This window comes from Heteronotia binoei, chromosome 12, assembly GCF_032191835.1.
Source record: "Heteronotia binoei isolate CCM8104 ecotype False Entrance Well chromosome 12, APGP_CSIRO_Hbin_v1, whole genome shotgun sequence".
NCBI classification, from domain to species: domain Eukaryota; kingdom Metazoa; phylum Chordata; class Lepidosauria; order Squamata; family Gekkonidae; genus Heteronotia; species Heteronotia binoei.
The window spans coordinates 15,531,704-15,548,921 of NC_083234.1; the positions used below are offsets into that span (position 1 = coordinate 15,531,704).

The 17,218-nt window shown below is 43.0% G+C and overlaps 1 protein-coding gene across 1 annotated transcript in view; it reads left to right on the forward strand.

Moving 5' to 3' along the window:
• The window catches only part of ATP12A (ATPase H+/K+ transporting non-gastric alpha2 subunit), a 37,707-nt gene that overhangs the window by 9,954 nt on the left and 10,535 nt on the right, over nt 1–17,218 (forward strand). The window contains exons 3-15 of the mRNA XM_060250885.1: nt 229–288; nt 2,233–2,436; nt 3,274–3,387; nt 4,401–4,535; nt 5,758–5,875; nt 6,554–6,822; nt 9,537–9,735; nt 11,458–11,567; nt 12,674–12,808; nt 12,905–13,097; nt 14,670–14,845; nt 15,442–15,578; nt 16,811–16,961. Coding sequence (XP_060106868.1) covers nt 229–288; nt 2,233–2,436; nt 3,274–3,387; nt 4,401–4,535; nt 5,758–5,875; nt 6,554–6,822; nt 9,537–9,735; nt 11,458–11,567; nt 12,674–12,808; nt 12,905–13,097; nt 14,670–14,845; nt 15,442–15,578; nt 16,811–16,961 — 2,001 coding nt within the window. The remainder of the gene's footprint in view (nt 1–228; nt 289–2,232; nt 2,437–3,273; nt 3,388–4,400; nt 4,536–5,757; nt 5,876–6,553; nt 6,823–9,536; nt 9,736–11,457; nt 11,568–12,673; nt 12,809–12,904; nt 13,098–14,669; nt 14,846–15,441; nt 15,579–16,810; nt 16,962–17,218) is intronic.

Consider the following 17,218-nt stretch of genomic DNA (forward strand, 5'->3'; position numbering starts at 1 on the left):
ATCATGATGTGGTGTCACTCCATAGGTCGGTAACAACCCGGTGCTTGCACAGGGCACTACCTTTACCTTTAAAGAAAGCTTTGCTCTGGAAAATGTTCTCAGATGGGTTCATCCATCCTTATGTAGAACAGCGGCTGTCACCACGATGTTCTAAAATGCAAACAGAGCCAGGAGCAATATGCCTGTTTTTTTTTTAAACTTATATTTCCCCCCTTATTATTATTTTAGGATGACCACAGACTTAGCAGTGAAGAACTGGAAGAAAAATATGGCTCCAGTGTTATCAAAGTAAGTGAAGAGACAACAGAAAACAGATTTTTGTCTTCGTTTGGGGTATGGGACTGCGACTAGCAGCTGGTGCTACAACATCTGAGCCAAAACCCTAACCACAAATCTGGGAGGTGGGTCAGTTATTATCTCCAGTCAGCAGGAACTGCCTGGCTCCTCAGTATCAGAAACAATATCAGAAACAATCAAGCCACATACCTAGCTTTTAAGAACATAAGAAGAGCCCTGCTGGATCAGACCACTGGTCTATCTAGTCCAGCATCCTGTCTCATACAAGGACCAACCAGTTCCTCTGGAGGGCCAGCAACAGGGCAGAGGCTCAAGCCTTCCCCTTATGTTGCCTCCTGGCTCTGGGATTCAGAGGATTAGTGCCTCTGAATGCGGAGGGTCCCCTCAGTCACCATGGCTAGTAGCCAGTGAAAGACTTCTCCTCCATGACTCTATCCAGGTGCAGCTCTTGAACCTTTCTGAGGGTTCCCCCTCCTCCTCCCCACCTACCTTGTCCATTGAATAGTAGATGCAGCTGCATAACAATCCCTGGAATAGGAGAGCGGGCAGCCAGCCAGCCAGCCAGCCACCAAGAGCTTTACCACGCCCCCAGCAGCCATCATTAATCCCTGGAGAAGCCCGCACCACCCTTTCTCCACTTATGTGATTTTGGGTGGAGAGTGGCTTGTTGGCCTTTTGACTGAGGGGGGCAGCCCAGACGAGCCCCAGGCTAGTGAGGCCTGTTTGGGCTGGCTGGATCTCTAGCGAGCCCAAGCAGGCCTCACTTGTCTGGGGCTCTCCTTTCTTGCATCGAGTCATTTTTAGCTGGGGGGATATGCTAATGAGCTATGCTAATGAGCTCCACCACCTTTTTTCCTACAAAATGACCCCTGACTCTATCTAATCCTTTTTTCCCCCCTGAGTCTCTGGTGCCCTGGATGGACTGATATCACACAAAGAGTCCTTGTTTGATGCACATGCATTCTGACAAGACAAAGATTCAAAGACCACTGCTATTGATTTGCTGTCCTAACACTGCAACCTGTGCCTCTAATCATGATCCTAAGCACCTAAAGCAGTTCATAAGGTCAGGAAGTTGGAGCCTGCTACAGACTAACCGCATGAGTCCAAGACAATTAACAGTCAAGGCTGGAAAGAGAACAAGTTCACTTTGAAAGAACACCCTTAGGAACGATACCTCAGGAAGCCAGGCAACAATTTATGGAGAAGCAATCCTCACCCGATTTGTTCAACAAATGTGCATTCAACAGGAGAAGCAACTGCCTATTTCCTCCCCCCGCTCCACAGTCTGAAACATACAACGATCTATGTATAGTCATCAGAGTCAAAAGGATGTCACCGTTAACAGGGCTGCGGGCAAATGAAAAGTCAAAGCGGACAATTTATTTGCAACATTGCAATGTGCAATGACGGACCCCCCCTTTCTCTTCCTGACAAAAAAACCAACAACATTATATTCCTCAGGGGAACAGGTTTCCTGAAATAGCACAGGGTGTCAAGAACATTAAAGAGCCTCATGCAAGTCAGCAGCTACACCCAATCTATAAAGTAGTCTTTCAAGCATGACCTATTGATGTAGGCTTACCTTAATGTGTTACTTCCTGAGGCAGAGATGAGGAGACTTGAATACCTTTTGCACCAAACAACATCTCAGGAATTGCATACAATATAGATTTTGATCCTGATTAAATCTTATTAAAAAAAAAATCTATGGATACAATGTGATTGTAGTAAGAAACGCAGATGCTACAACATCAGTTGATCAGTTGTTCTACTGGAACTTAAATCTTTGGTTCTCAGTCTTTAGGATTGGGGTGGGTGATCCATTTAAATAAATGAGTCAATGTTTCCACCAGCATCCAGGATTGACATTTGAGCATACTGCTGTGCTCCGTGAGAATTTCTCATTCTAGTAATGTTCTTTATCCTCTTTAGGGTCTTTCGAGTGCAAGAGCTGCAGAGATTCTGGCCCGAGATGGCCCCAATGCGCTCACTCCTCCCAAATCGACACCTGAGATCATCAAGTTCCTTAAGCAGATGGTAGGAGGGTTTTCCATCCTGTTGTGGATCGGAGCTGTCCTCTGCTGGATCGCCTTCGGGATTCTGCTTGCTCAGAATAAACCTGGCGCATTTAACCAGGTAAGCAGCATGACGTCATGTGACTTCTGCATTTTTCGTGGATAGATTCCATGTGGTGTTTCTGTGTCCATTTTGAATTATCACATGAGCACCAGTATTCGTGTCGTTTTAGATCTCTTTTTAAGCCACTTAACAATGATTGAAGCTTCTCTATGCCAGACAGATTCCTGAAGTTTTCTTCCAGTATTTTCATCATCTGTTTTTGGCAACAATTCTCTTGATCTGGGCGGGAGACGTAACATTCTTGTCTGTAACTTTTAGTGGTGCTTCTCATTTATGGACATACTGTACAACGCTACACCAGTTTGGTGTAGTGGTTAAGTGTGCGGACTCTTATCTGGGTGAACCGGGTTTGATTCCCCACTCCTCCACTTGCACCTGCTGGAATGGCCTTGGGTCAGCCATAGCTCTCTTATCTGGGAGAACCGGGTTTGATTCCCCACTCCTCCACTTGCAGCTGCTGAATGGTCTTGGGTCAGCCATAGATCTCTTATCTGGGAGAACCGGGTTTGATTCCCCACTCCTCCACTTGCACCTGCTAGCATGGCCTTGGGTCAGCCATAGCTCTGGCAGAGGTTTTCCCTGAAAGGGCAGCTGCTGTGAGAGCCCTCTCCAGCCCCACCCACCTCACAGGGTGTCTATTGTGGGGGAGGAAGGTAAAGGAGATTGTGAGCCGCTCTGAGACTCTTTGGAGTGGAGAGCTGGGTATAAATCCAATATCATCTTCTTCTCTCTCAGGCTCATTTTTTTTCTTGAATTTGTTATATAGTTATTGTACTGCAGGTGAGAAAATGTAAGTGTTATATTCTAACTAACTTGAATCTTCTTGGCCTTTAGCTCTACCTGGGTGTGGTCCTTGCACTGGTTGTTATCCTTACTGGGATGTTCGCTTATTATCAGGAAGCTAAAAGCACCAACATCATGGCCAGCTTCAAGAAAATGATACCACAGGTGAGTGACCAATACTGCTCAACAGATCCATTGGACTAAGAATCAGGTGATGACTTCCAATGGCATCCTGCAGTGAATCGGGAAAATGGGTTGACTTAACACAGTATTATTGAATGAAAGATCTTATCAGGCTCTTCTTACTCCCAAGAGTTCTTGAAGGCAATGGTGGGCTGCAGGTAAATTATAAAGTGGGGAGGGCATTGCTGTGAAGTAGGAACGTCAGTTCTGTTGCTGTGTCTGAAAGCTGAGAGTCAGCCTCAATGGAGTGGGGGAGTCATTACCGGCCTTGCTTTGGGTCCTAGGAAGTAACGTGCCAGAGGTAATTTACTCTTCTGCCCACTGGATAAATCAGCCTTTATTCCTAAGTAATGCTGGCTTGCTCTTGACTTGTGGATAAGTTAACAAAACACAAGGCTCCATGGTCTCCAAGCTAGACAAAAGCAATGGAAAGGCCATGCAATTCTCAGCAAACAGCCTAAGGATACTGGTGAAGCTTATGCTCTATGTGATTGCTGGAGGCGACTGCGTTTCATTTGTAAGAAACTTGGTTGAGACACTAATTGAGAAAGGATGGAGCTCTTGAGGAAGACACGGAACTGCTTCTATCCGAATAGCAAGTCGAGCTCAGGGATCCTTCTCTCCTATTTGGGAGCTTTGTCTCTTGTTCAAGAGAAGTCCCATGGGCTAGTGGAAGAAAGGAGGAAAGCACTCTCTATGGGACTATATTTGTCGAACACCTGTTTTTGGACTGGAAAGGTTTTTCGCCATTCATGGACTGAAACTTCATCTATATTGTTTGACTATAGGTGACTGTAATGTATATATATATGTATATGTCTGCTTGTTGAGAACTGCATGGTCTTGACTTGTGGATAGCAAAACAAAATGCCATTACTTTGCCCACAAAATTATACAACTTTGAAGTAGATCACCCAGAATTATCTTAGCTGGAAATGTACAGCAATTGGACCAAGGGTGCGACTGAGCCTTCTGCCTTTCCACGTTCTCACTAGCAAGCTCTAGTCCTTCGAGATTCTGAGAAAAAAGAAGTTTCAGCAGATCAGCTCGTGGTGGGAGACATTGTGGAGATCAAAGGTGGTGACAGGATACCAGCTGACATCCGGATAATCACCAGTCAGAGTTGTAAGGTAAAAACAAAACCAGATAATGAACCAGGAAAGAAAACAAGTTGGTTTGCTTGCAAATGCATCTCCCCGCACACTAGAGACCCAGCCATGCACTAAAACAGAGGACAGCCCAGCCGCCAAGTGAAACTGTACCTAAAAATAGTCACAACTCCCTTTTGAAGTTTTACAAGAAGGAATCTTCCCACAGCTAGGTGGATTGGCTCGTTAAGTCATAACAAAAGTCATGTGGGTGGCTGTCTCTCCCTTTGGGCTGTTGCATAATCAGTTGTTGAGGTAACATCACCTTAACCAGCTTGAATGGTGCATTTGTTTACATGCGTCTGCCTTGAGAAAAGGCTCAGAAATTGGCACCAATTCAGAGTGAGGCTTCTGGGTTAAGAAATGAATCTGGCTGCTCAGAGCATAATGTTATGTTGGCTCCCAGTTAGTTTCCTGGCCCATGAATCTATATTAGTGTTTCACAGGGCTTTTTTTGAGCAGGAATGCACAGGAACGCAGTTTTGGCTGCCTTGGCGGCAGATGTTGAGGCCTAATATGCAAATGAGTTCCTGCCAGGTGCAAAACAATGGTGATGCCAAGGGGTGTGGCCTAATATGCAAATGAGTTCCTGCCAGGCTTTTTCTACACCCCCCACAGTGTTTCATATTCTCCAATGTCTGAGGTGAGGGAAGGTCTACGATACCCACCCAGATAGTTTCTCTGCTCTTTAATTTTAGATTATTACCGTCTGCAGCAAATAAAGCATTTGAGTAATTATTAGTCTTGGTAACAAGTGACAAAAGATACCTGTACTACTTGCCTTCTATCTGTGATAAGGTTAAACCTGTGCACGGTGTTCTTATTGAATGGAATTGATTATTATAGTCACTAGACCAGTCATATACATATAGGCGTAAAAAAAAAAAGATTGAATACAAAATACAAGATAAAAAGTTAAAATTTGAAACCTAGTTGAAATGCAGTTTCCGTAACCTAAGTAACAGTACCAAAAATCTAGCTATTTGATAAGAATCTTGAGATTCTGATCAGATTAAAGGCAATCAAGCCTGGCTTGATTTGTGCAACCAGGAATGTGTCCCTATTATGACAAAGTTGTACTATTTCTTGGTTAACTGCTTGGTTAACTTGCCACCAGAATGATTGAAGTTCCACATCAAACAGAGTAATAATGAGTACACACAATGGAAACTCATCCAATCACATGTGGGAATTTGATCAACAGGTGGATAATTCTTCACTCACGGGGGAGTCTGAACCCCAATCCCGCTCCAGTGAATTCACCCACGAAAACCCCCTGGAGACCAAAAACATTGCTTTCTACTCCACAACTTGCTTGGAAGGTATGGGTGTATAACATATAGAAGTCAAAATATTTGGACAAATTTTGTGCCTGTGTAAAGTTATGGCAGCCTTATGGTATCTTCATGTCTTTTGCAGTGGAATCCTACGCAGAGTTACAACAGCCTAAGCCTATTGAAATGAATGGCATTACACTGGAGTAGCTCTCCTTAGGATTGCACCGTCAATATCTTCAGCATCAAGGTGTGGGTATAGCAAGTTACAGAAACAGGCTGCAAGGTTTCCTCTCCTTTGTATCAGCAGAAGCTTACGTGGTTTCTTCAAATGCAATTCTAATGAAGCATCATTAAATTTGAAACTCAAACAATCAAAGAGCCCATACCTTTTTGTATCGTTGGAAAGGCTGAAAATAATGTGGAAATTTGACCCCAAAGAACCCTGGAAGACATATCTCTTTTTGATTCAATTTGGATGTGTCATGGGGTGAGGGACAGCCCAAAAGATCCACCAATAGAAAGCAGAATTGTATTGATAAAGTTTGGGAGAAAATGAGATTGATACCTTCCTCTGATGGGGCCCTTTTCCTCCCCCCCCCCAGTGTATTGCTATGCTAAAGTAAACATAGAAAAGCATCTAAAAGAACCCAGAAAATTTGTGGCATTACTACCCAGATGTGCAAAGAAGCCAGCTCTTTACTAAGATCAACTCTTTCTCTTTAGGAGCTGCTATGGGCATGGTCATCAACACAGGTGACCGCACCATAATTGGACGGATTGCTTCACTGGCTTCGGGAGTAGGGAATGAGAAGACACCTATTGCTCTTGAAATAGAGCATTTTGTCCACATAGTGGCAGGAGTAGCTGTTTCCATTGGAGTGATTTTCTTCATCATTGCTGTTTCTATGGGTTACGAAGTCTTGCATTCCATCATCTTCCTCATTGGTATTATTGTGGCCAATGTACCCGAGGGCCTGCTAGCCACTGTTACTGTAAGTATGCATGGGTCTCTGAAAGCAATCTCTACAACTCAGTGTATAAGGGCTCGCATGTCTCTGTGTTACTGAATATAACACGTTCATCCGAAGATCGTAGATGGCCTAGGACCTGCCAACCTTAGGGACCGTCTCTCCCCACACGTTCCCCAGAGAGTACTACGCTCAGGTTCACAAAACCTGTTGGTAGTCCCCGGGCCAAAGGAGGCCCGTCTAAAATCCACCAGGGATCGGACCTTCTCAATAACGGCACCTTATTGGTGGAACCAGCTGCCGGAAGAGGTGCAGGCCCTGCGGGATCTAGGGCAATTCCGCAGGGCCTGTAAGACAGCCCTCTTCCGGCAGGCCTATGACATTAACTGACAATGAAAAATATCTTGGATGGAACAAAATGTATCTATAGGCCGCCGGTTTTATTCTATCTTGTTTTTATTAATTTATGGTTTAATTGTATTTTTAAATGTTTTAAACTGAAGTGTTTGAATTATTATGTTGTAAGCCGCCCTGAGACACTTAGGTGAGAAGGGCGGGGTATAAATCTTAATATAAATAAATAAATAAATAGATCGAACAGGGGCTTTAAAGTGCCTTCATATTGTCAAAAGCAGTGCATAAATGCCAATAGTTGACACTACCTACTTGAGGATAAAATAATTATGGGATTTGAATGAAACCCCTCCATTGTTTGAAAGTGTAAAATTGACAATGACCTTATTTCTGTCTGCAGCATGCAACTTTTTAGCAGAAGTCGCTGCTACTTCTGCTACTTTTAAGCAGAAGTTCCTTCTCTTCATAATCATTCCATTTGGAAGTCTCCAAATCCCTTCTCTGGTTTTGCTACTAAAACATTTTTAATTCTTCGTACTGTATAATATGAAGGACACACGTGAGGGAATTTTCTACCAGTAGTGTTTACACCTGATAAACTATTTTTACAATCATGTGGTTATAACAGAATTTCAGGAAAGCATTTCTATAAAGATAACAGGCCTGTACTAGAATCTGAATTGTTCCGGAGAATACTTAAGAGACAGTTTATGGCACTGTTTTACTGTATGCATTTCTTGGTTTTACTACATTGTTTTCTAAGAGCCTCGTGGCGCAGAGTGGTAAAGCTGCAGTACTGCAGTCCTAAGCTCTGCTCACGAGTCACGACCTGAGTTCGATCCCTGGCGGAAGCTGGATTTTCAGGTAGCCGGCTCCAGGTTGACTCAGCCTTCCATCCTTCCGAGGTTGGTAAAATGAGTACCCAGCTTGCTGGGGCGAAAGTGTAGATTATTGGGGAAGGCAATGGCAAACCAACCTGTAAAAAGTCTGCCATGAAAATGTTGTGAAAGCAACGTCACCCCAGAGTTGGAAATGACTGGTGCTTGCACAGGGGACCTTTCCTTTCCTTTCTAACTTTGCAATGCAGTCTTATTACAATGTTTATTATGTTTTATAGCATTCTATGGCATTGCGAAATTCTATTACATACATATGAAGCTGCCTTACACTGAATCAGACCCTTGGTCCATCAAAGTCAGTATTGTCTACTCAGACTGGCAGCGGCTCTCCAGGGTCTGAAGCTGAGGTTTTTCACACCTTTTTGCCTGGACCCTTTTTTGGAGATGCCAGGGATTGAACCTGGGACCTTCTGCTTACCAAGCAGAGGCTCTACCACTGAGCCACCGTCCCTCCCCTATAGTCCACTTTGAGCCACAGCAGGAAAAGTGAACTAAAACAAATATACAAAATTCCTCCATCAAAATTGCTGCCTTCCTGTGCTTTTTATCTAACTATCCCAAATTATTTTAGATCCAGAGGTGTTAGCTGTGTTAGTCTGTTGTGGCAAAATAGCAGAGTCCAGTAGCACCTTTAAGACTAACACATTTCATTGTAGCATAAACTTTCAAGACACACGGCTTTCTGGTTGCATCTGATGAAGAGAGTTGTGTTTCCTGAAAGTTTCTGCTACGATAAAATTTGTTAGTCTTAAAGGTGCTACTGGGCTCTTTACTAAACTACTTTAGAGCATTCTTATTAACTTGATTGAATGCATAGCCCGCTTAAGGAAGATTCCTTACTCAGACTGTCTTTGTGATTGTTCTCCGGGGGGAAATGAGTACTTTGATACGTATTTTGTCGTTTATATCTGTTCGTTCTTTATATTAGCCTTAGAAATAGGTTTTTAGCACAGTTCCTAGATAATTTCTCATCGTTGTCTCAACGCAGGCTAGTTTTACTCCTTTTATTTGGCAGATTTCCAAACACCCTTGCTACTGAGAGATTTTTCCATCGGTTTAGTGTCTCGTCCAGATGATGCTACCGAACAGATGGGTTTTTGACTGCTCAAGACTTTTAGTCAAGGAGCTTTGATCAGATTAAAGGAAAGGAAATAAATAACAGCAGGCCGGCAGTGCTAAAACAACAGATTCTGATCATATTATGTTGTTGTTCAGTCGCACAGTCGAGTCCGACTCTTTGTGACCCCATGGACAAAGTCACGCCAGGCCCTTGTGTCTTCCATCACGTTATGACTTGGTAGTAATTCTGCTTAAGTCATTTGCGCTCAGTTAAGATATACAGGCCTATAATCAAGGATAGAATCTGGGCATATGTACTATGCAGGAATCAAAACAGGTCGTAGTCCCCTGAATTAAGTGATAAGAAATGTCTGACTTCATTTGCAGTCTGATTAATAAGGGTTCCGATTTTCTCCAAACTATTAGGTAAGTTTGTCTTTGACTGCCAAGAGAATGGCCAAAAAGAATTGCCTGGTGAAGAACTTGGAAGCTGTGGAAACTCTGGGCTCCACTTCCGTCATCTGCTCCGACAAGACAGGAACCCTCACACAAAACAGGATGACGGTCGCGCATCTTTGGTTTGACCAGCAGATCTATTCCGCGGACACCAGTGAAAACCAATCAAGTAAATAAAAAAGAGGCTGAGGAGTATGTTGTGGGGGTGGGAGAGAATGTCCCTGTTCCTCTGTTTTAGAGCCTAGGACTGCTGTCTTTTGAAATCAGGGCTGCCATCTCCAAATTGAGAAACTCGTGTATGCCTGGGGTAGTACCCGAGGAGGGCATGGTTTTAGGGAGGATAGGGAACTCAGTAGGGCTGTGGTGGCATAGAGTCCCACCCTCTGAAGCTGCTGTTTCCTGTAGAACAGAGGTTCCCAAACTTATTTGGCCTAACACCGCCCTTTCAGAAAAAAAGTTATGCAGCGCCCCTCTGGAAATCTACCTTCAAGAAGTGGACTATAAGATGCAGTGACATATTTGCACACAGGGTAAACAAAGATGTTGTAAAGAAGACACTTTGAAGCTTGAAATTCTAAAATTATTTTACAAAATCAACCATAGTAACATTCCCATACACAGAGGATTTTTGAAATTTCTTTATAATTATTATCCACCCTCCCCTTGTCAGCTCCAACTAATGCAATGGGAAAGTGCCGCTGCCCAGCCGCTTTCAACCTGAAAGCAGCGGGCAGCGGTAAAATGGGGCGCTCTTTAGAGGCTTCCTTGGAAGCCTCCGACAAGCGCAGGCAATGTTTGCCCTGCGAAGAAAAGCAGCGGCGTGACAGCACCACCTGGGGCTTTTGGCTTGCCTGCTGGCTGGCACAATTGTGCCACAAGGGAAGGGGGAGTAAGGGGGTGCCCAGCAGTGCCCCCTGGCAGGGTGGCACCCTAGGTGGCACCACCTACCCACCTACTCCCATGCGCTGGCCCTGCAGAAGACACTCTGACTGATTTCCCACTCGTCTTATGCCCCTCTCAAGCTCCTCTTCTCAGCGGGGCTTCCCTCCGATTTCACACTATCTGCCCTGGGGCTGCAGCTGGCTTTGGCTTTTTCGTGCTGCAAACAGAAACCTCTAAAACCCAGTTTCTGTTTGTGGTGCGAAAAAGCGACTAGCTGCCAGAGGACTGTAAGAAGCTTGACGCTCTGCAGAAAACCTTGTGAGGAGCAAGCTACAGGTTGAAACTCTTCAGAGAAATTTGTGCAATTGCCGCAGTGCTTCCACTGTCTTGACTTGAACTGTATTGCTGAGAGAGAAACTGCAAGCAACCTTGAGAAGCTGCTAGCTACAGCAAGTATTGGCTAGGATAGGGTAGTAAGGTTTTTTTGTTTCTGTCTTTCTTGTTTGTCTGTACACCTCTATTTTTTAATTCTGTCTTGTAAATAAACTGCATCCTTCTTATATTTTAATTGGAAGGAGTTCTGGTCCTCATTACTAGTCTAATTGGGTGAATTTGCACTAAATAGCAGACAAAAAGGAACCCTCTATTTTTGTTAATTGGAATTTTTCTCTAAATTAGAAATTCTGGACCCCTCCCAGAAACATGATGTTTTGACACCTCCCACCCTCTCCTCTCCTCTCCTCTCCTCTCCTCTCCTCTCCTCCTTTTATGCTTCCACCACCCCCTTATTTTTATTCACCGCCCCCCAATTGCACCCAAGGCTATTACCACCCCCTGGATCATTCCAGCGCCCCTCAGGGGCAATAGGCAATATCACCCACTTTCGGAAACACTGCTCTAGGAGAACAGATCTCTGCAGATCAACTGCACTTCAAAAAGAACTACGGGCTTTCCCTGAGGTTGGGAACACCACTGAAAATGCTATAGAATTTTGCTACTGTCTTTTCAGCTCAGACTTTTGATCAAACATCTGGCACATGGGCAGCTTTGTCGAAGATCGTAAGCCTTTGTAATCGGGCAGAATTCAGACCAGGGCAGGAAAATGAACCTATCATGAAGGTAACAATTACTTTGTTAACCTTTTCCCTGCAAACTGAGGGTTGATTTGGATTGCAGTTTTCTTTGGAAAGAGTACTTTCTTTTAAAACACCCCAAACTTGCTTATACCTCAAGAATGACAGCATAAGTGCCACATTACTTTCATCAGTCCAAAATGTGTAAATGAAACAGGGCTTCTGCCAGGTCTTTCCTGGCCACTGGCGGGGAATTGGGGTGTTAGTGTTGCAAGATCCATATTGGGAAGCTCTTGGAGAGTTGGGGATGGAGCCTGGGGGAGGACAGGAACCTCAGCGGGATAAAATGCCACAGAGTCCACCCTGCAAAGCAGCCATTTACTCCAGGGAAACTGATCTCTGCAGTCTGGAGTTGAGCTGTAATTCTGGGGAATCCCCAGGTCCCACCTGGAGGCTGACATCCCTCGCCCAGCTTCCCAGACACACACTGACATTTTTCAGGCGATCATTTGTAACTTTTCCCAAACACAGTTTGGTCCAAGGAAATATGTCACATTACCTTCTTGTTTCCTTGCAACGTTCTTTACTTGTGCACCATCAAGAATGTGTGCGGTTTGAGGAAAAGAATGTTAAACTGCCTCCCCGTTAAGAGTCTGGGATCCCAACAAAGACGAAGCAAGAGTTCTCCTACAGCATGCGTATTGTATGGAGAAACAATGTAATAGATAAAGCATGGTAGCCCGAGCTTTTAAATTATTTTACATTAGTGTTCTGTGCCACTGGCACAGAAAATCATTATAGTGCAATATAGTTACATCAAATCTTAAAAATAAATTCGAAAAAGCTGTTAGAGAATTCAGATCTCATTATAGCCACAGATCTCTCATTTACCCCCTTTTGGGTGGGTTCTCTAGAATCTTGGCATTATAAAGTAAATATCCTTTACGAAAAAAAAGACTTTAAAAAGCAGCCGTTTGATCACACAATGAAGAAGTGTGCATGTACACAAAAGCTTATCTTGAATAAAACTTCGTTGGCCCGAAAGGTCCCTCCGAACTCGAATTCTGATCATCCGTAAAAGTTATAGTTCTTCGATGCGCTTTGGATAACATATAACACTTACTGAAATCCACTTTTTAAAAACGTCCTCAGAGAATTGTGGTGGGAGATGCCTCAGAAACAGCCCTGTTGAAGTTTTCTGAAGTTGTCTTGGGTGATGTACTGGAAATCCGAAAAAGAAATAAAAAAGTGGCCGAGATCCCCTTCAATTCTACTAACAAATTTCAGGTGAGCTTTATTCCATAGAGAGACTGACGTATAGAATAAGTACGCACCATGCTGCAAGGCAGTGCATTTCAACTATTGCATCTTCATGGCATTCAGCTTTCTATCCATGAGACTGACGACCCCAACGATAAACGTTTCCTGCTGGTGATGAAAGGGGCCCCGGAAAGGATTTTGGAGAGGTGCAGCACTGTTATGATCGATGGAAAAGAGGAACCGCTTGACGAAGAGAAAGCAGAGGCTTTTCAAACAGCGTACATGGAGCTGGGAGGCATGGGAGAAAGAGTACTGGGTGAGCAGATCTGTCGCAAAGGAGCATGTATCGAGAGCAATGCAATGTTCAAGGAATTAAAGCCTTCATTAAATAGTATCCTCCAAGGCTTTTTTTTTTGTAACAGGAAATCCTTTGCATATTAGGCCACACCCCCTGATGTAGCCAATCCTCCAAGAACTTACAAGGCTCTTTTTACAGGGCCTACTGTAAGCTCTTGAAGGATTGGCTACATCAGGGGTGTGTGGCCTAATAGGCAAAGGAGTTCCTGCTACGAAAAAAGCCCCACTGATATTTTATAGGTCTCATAGGGAGTAATCATAAGAATTTAAGAGAAGCCATGCTGGATCAGGCCAATGGTCCATCCAGTCCAACACTCTTTGTCACACAGTACCCCAAAATCAGGTGTCATCAGAAGGTTCACAAGTGGTGCAGAACTCCAGAAGCCCTCCCACCATGGCCCCCCAAGCACCAAGAATGCACAGCATCCCTGCCCCAGAAATTGTGTTCCCTCTATACCTTGTGGCTAATAGTCACTGATGGATCTATGCTCCATATATTTCTCCAGTCCCCTCTTGAAGCCGTCTATGCTTATAGCTACCACCACTTCCTACGGCAATGAATTCCATGCATTAATTACTCTTTGGGTGAAGAAGTAGTTCCTTTTATCTGTTCTAAGCCTACTGTTTATCAATTTGATTGAGTGCCCACGAGAAAGGAAGAAAAGTACTTCTTTCTCTACCTTCTCTCTCATGCATAAACCTTGATCATGTCACCAGGATTCCCTTAGTCACTTAGTTGTCCTTTTATTGCAATTTTCCCAATGCTATAATATTTGTTTTGAGGTGCGGCAGCCAGAATCACAGATGGCTCCACTCATGAGTCTATCCCATTTTATTCAATGGGCCTGTAAAGCGTTCTTAAGTCTGCGCCCGCATACTGCTCAGTGAGGTTATATGAAGAGCTTCAAGCATACAAAAAGCACTGTGTTAAGTTGCTCCCACCGCATGAGAAAAATGGTCTTTCTCCAGTGATTGTTTGTAACTCTCAACAAGGCTCAAAGGGATTTGATCTATTTCATGCCTTCTATACATACTGAGCTATGTTCAGCTGCCTTCTACAAATTTTGATCAGTGGTGTTAAGATATTCCTTCTCTACAAGGGTCAGCCCTAGACTGTCTGGCACCCTAGGCAAGGCTAACTTCTGGCACCCCCTGCCCCCCCGCACTGATAACATCACTGATCACATGGGGACACCCAATTTGGTACCCCCAGAAGGCTGACACCCTAGGCAACGGCCTAGTTTGCCTTGTGGCAGGTCCAGCCCTGCTCTCTACTTGCTAATAAGTGCTCTGCTGTGCTACTATCCATCACAAAGTAATCAACAGCTAACAGAAGCATAAATGAAGAGTTTAATTGTAGGTATTACTTTACCTCCGTCTGCTACTTTTGACACTCTGAAAGCAGGCATTCCACTATTTATGTTGCATTGTCATTTTTATTCTAGGTGGCAGCGATAATTAATCTGATCATCAATTTGAAGTGTCTCCCCCTTTAGTCTTTGACTCACTTCTTCAATGTGTTTAACTCCAGGTTTCTGTCATTTGTACCTCCCGGAGCAAGAATTTCCAGATACCTATCCATTTGACACTGACTCCATGAACTTTCCTACTTCCAATCTTTGCTTTGTTGGGCTGATGTCCATGATTGATCCCCCTAGATCCACTGTGCCAGATGCAGTCATGAAGTGTCGAAGTGCTGGGATCAAGGTAAATCTTCTAAGAGCAGCTTTAAATGATTGGATTTCAAAGTGCCTGTAGTAATATATCTCACCCCACATTGCTATTGCAGGAATTCGTCCTTTGTCTTGGTGACTCATATTCCACCTGTGTTGTCTTAGGATAGGAACTACCTGTTACTGATCATTATTACGACTTAAAACCTGGAACTAGAAATGTAAACATTGAAGACAGGCCTGTAACAAGGAACAGCAAAAGATCCAAGCTTGAATAACTCATTCAGGATCTAGCTGTAATCAGACTATTTGGCAATTTTTCATTTCCAAATATTTTTAAATTTTAAAATAAAAAAAACTATATAAAAGAATTTAGGATATTTCAGCATACACTGCTATTTTTTTTAAAAAAGACAATTAATAGGGAAACTTTATATGCAGCTAACTTTTCTATTTAATGCAAAAAATTACTTATCATTTCACACCAAAAAAGCCAATGTATACTAAGAACAGGTGCTGTAAATCTAAATGCATCGAGGACAAATTAAAAAGTCAGGAGAAATGTATCTGTATCTGTCATTTGGATCATTTGCATTACTTATGTGGTCTGCACATCTGCTGTCTTTTTAGGTGATCATGGTCACTGGGGATCATCCAATCACAGCCAAAGCTATTGCCAAAAGCGTAGGCATCATTTCAGCCACCAGTGAGACTGTGGAAGACATTGCTAAGCGTCTTAACATTCCTGTCGAGCAGGTGAACAAAAGGTAAGAATGCAAGATTTCGGTTTTAACAATTTATTAATAATATATGGTTACAATATTTAATTGTCTCTTTTCTATACTAACCCATATGATATTTCAACCCCCCTCCCTCCAATATTTGACTTCCCTGAAGTTATAAATTTAAATTCAATTATAAGGTACCACTAACCAATCAAAGTTCAATACTTTTCTTTTCTCATTAATACTAAAAAATTGTCCAATGTCTTTTTACATTCCACTCTTTCTCCATATATCCTTTAAATTTCTTCCACTCCTTTTTGGATATATCTAAATCACAGTCTCTTAAAGTTTTAGTTAATTTGTCCATCTCACTCCATGATAAAACTTTCACAATCCAATCCCATTTCTCTGGTATTTTTCCCTGTTTCCACAGCTGCGCATACAATGTCCTAGCAGCTGAGAGCAAATACCAAATTAAAGTCCTGTCTTCCTTTGGAAATTTTTCCAAGCAAAAAAGTCTCTGCAGTTTAGAAGGCAAGATTTCAAGAACAAAAATTGCCCCTTCTAAATCTAGTCATTAACTTTTAAATATAAAATCAATCCTGTAATTTGGCCCAATCCACGCTGTTAGGGTTGCCAGGTCCTGTCCTGTCTACCGGAGGATGATAGAGGAGATAGGGTTACCAGATCCAGTCTAGGAAACATCTGGACATTTAGGGATGGAACCGGGGTAGAACAGGGACCTCAGTGGGGTACAATGCCACATAATCCACCCTCCAAAGCATCCATTTTCTTCAGGGGAGCCAATCCCTGTAGTCAGGAGGTCAGCTGTGATTCCAGGGGATTCCTACATGCTTTAAAGCTCTTAGATTTCTCATCCCTATCAATCCCCCCCCCCCCCAATGTAGATAATTTTCACTTAATTCTGGCCTTGCTTCTTTATTTCCTTAAGGTGATACATTCAGTCTGCGGGTTATAAAAAGGAAACCAATTATTTAAATGTCACAGCCAGAATCTGGAAATGATAAATCCAATATATTCATTCTACTAATTTTATCTCGCCACTAGCCAACGTTTCTTTCTTAGCCTGAGTTATCCCGCATTGCATCCTAATTGTAAGGATACAAGTACTAAGGTGTCCTCGCTATGCTTTGTTGTACATCCGCTGTTATCTTCAATGCCCATTTTCTAACATAGATGGATGAACTGACTTGTATCTGATTCTCGTACCCAGTGCTGTACATTTTAATTGTAATCCCCTATGGCTATTGCAGTGAAGCCCGAGCTGCTGTCATTAATGGAATGGAGCTGAAGGATATGACTTCAGAACAGTTGGATGAGATCTTGCGCAACCACTCAGAAATTGTCTTTGCCCGCACTTCACCCCAGCAAAAACTGATCATAGTGGAAGGGTGTCAAAGGCAGGTTAGTGACTAATGAGAACAGAAACGTACATTTGACTCTACTATGACAGTCTTTTTCACACTGTAGTTTCACATGGAAAGCAACTATGACAACAAGAATATCTGATTTAAGCAAAAGGGAAGAATTTTCATATTTGTCTTATCTTTCTCAGCGGGTTTCTCAAATTCCCAGATTTAATTCTGCCTGGAAAGAAATTAATTTCTATGGTACTTTGTCCCATTCTATAAACGTCTTGAACATATTTTTAATTCTAACAT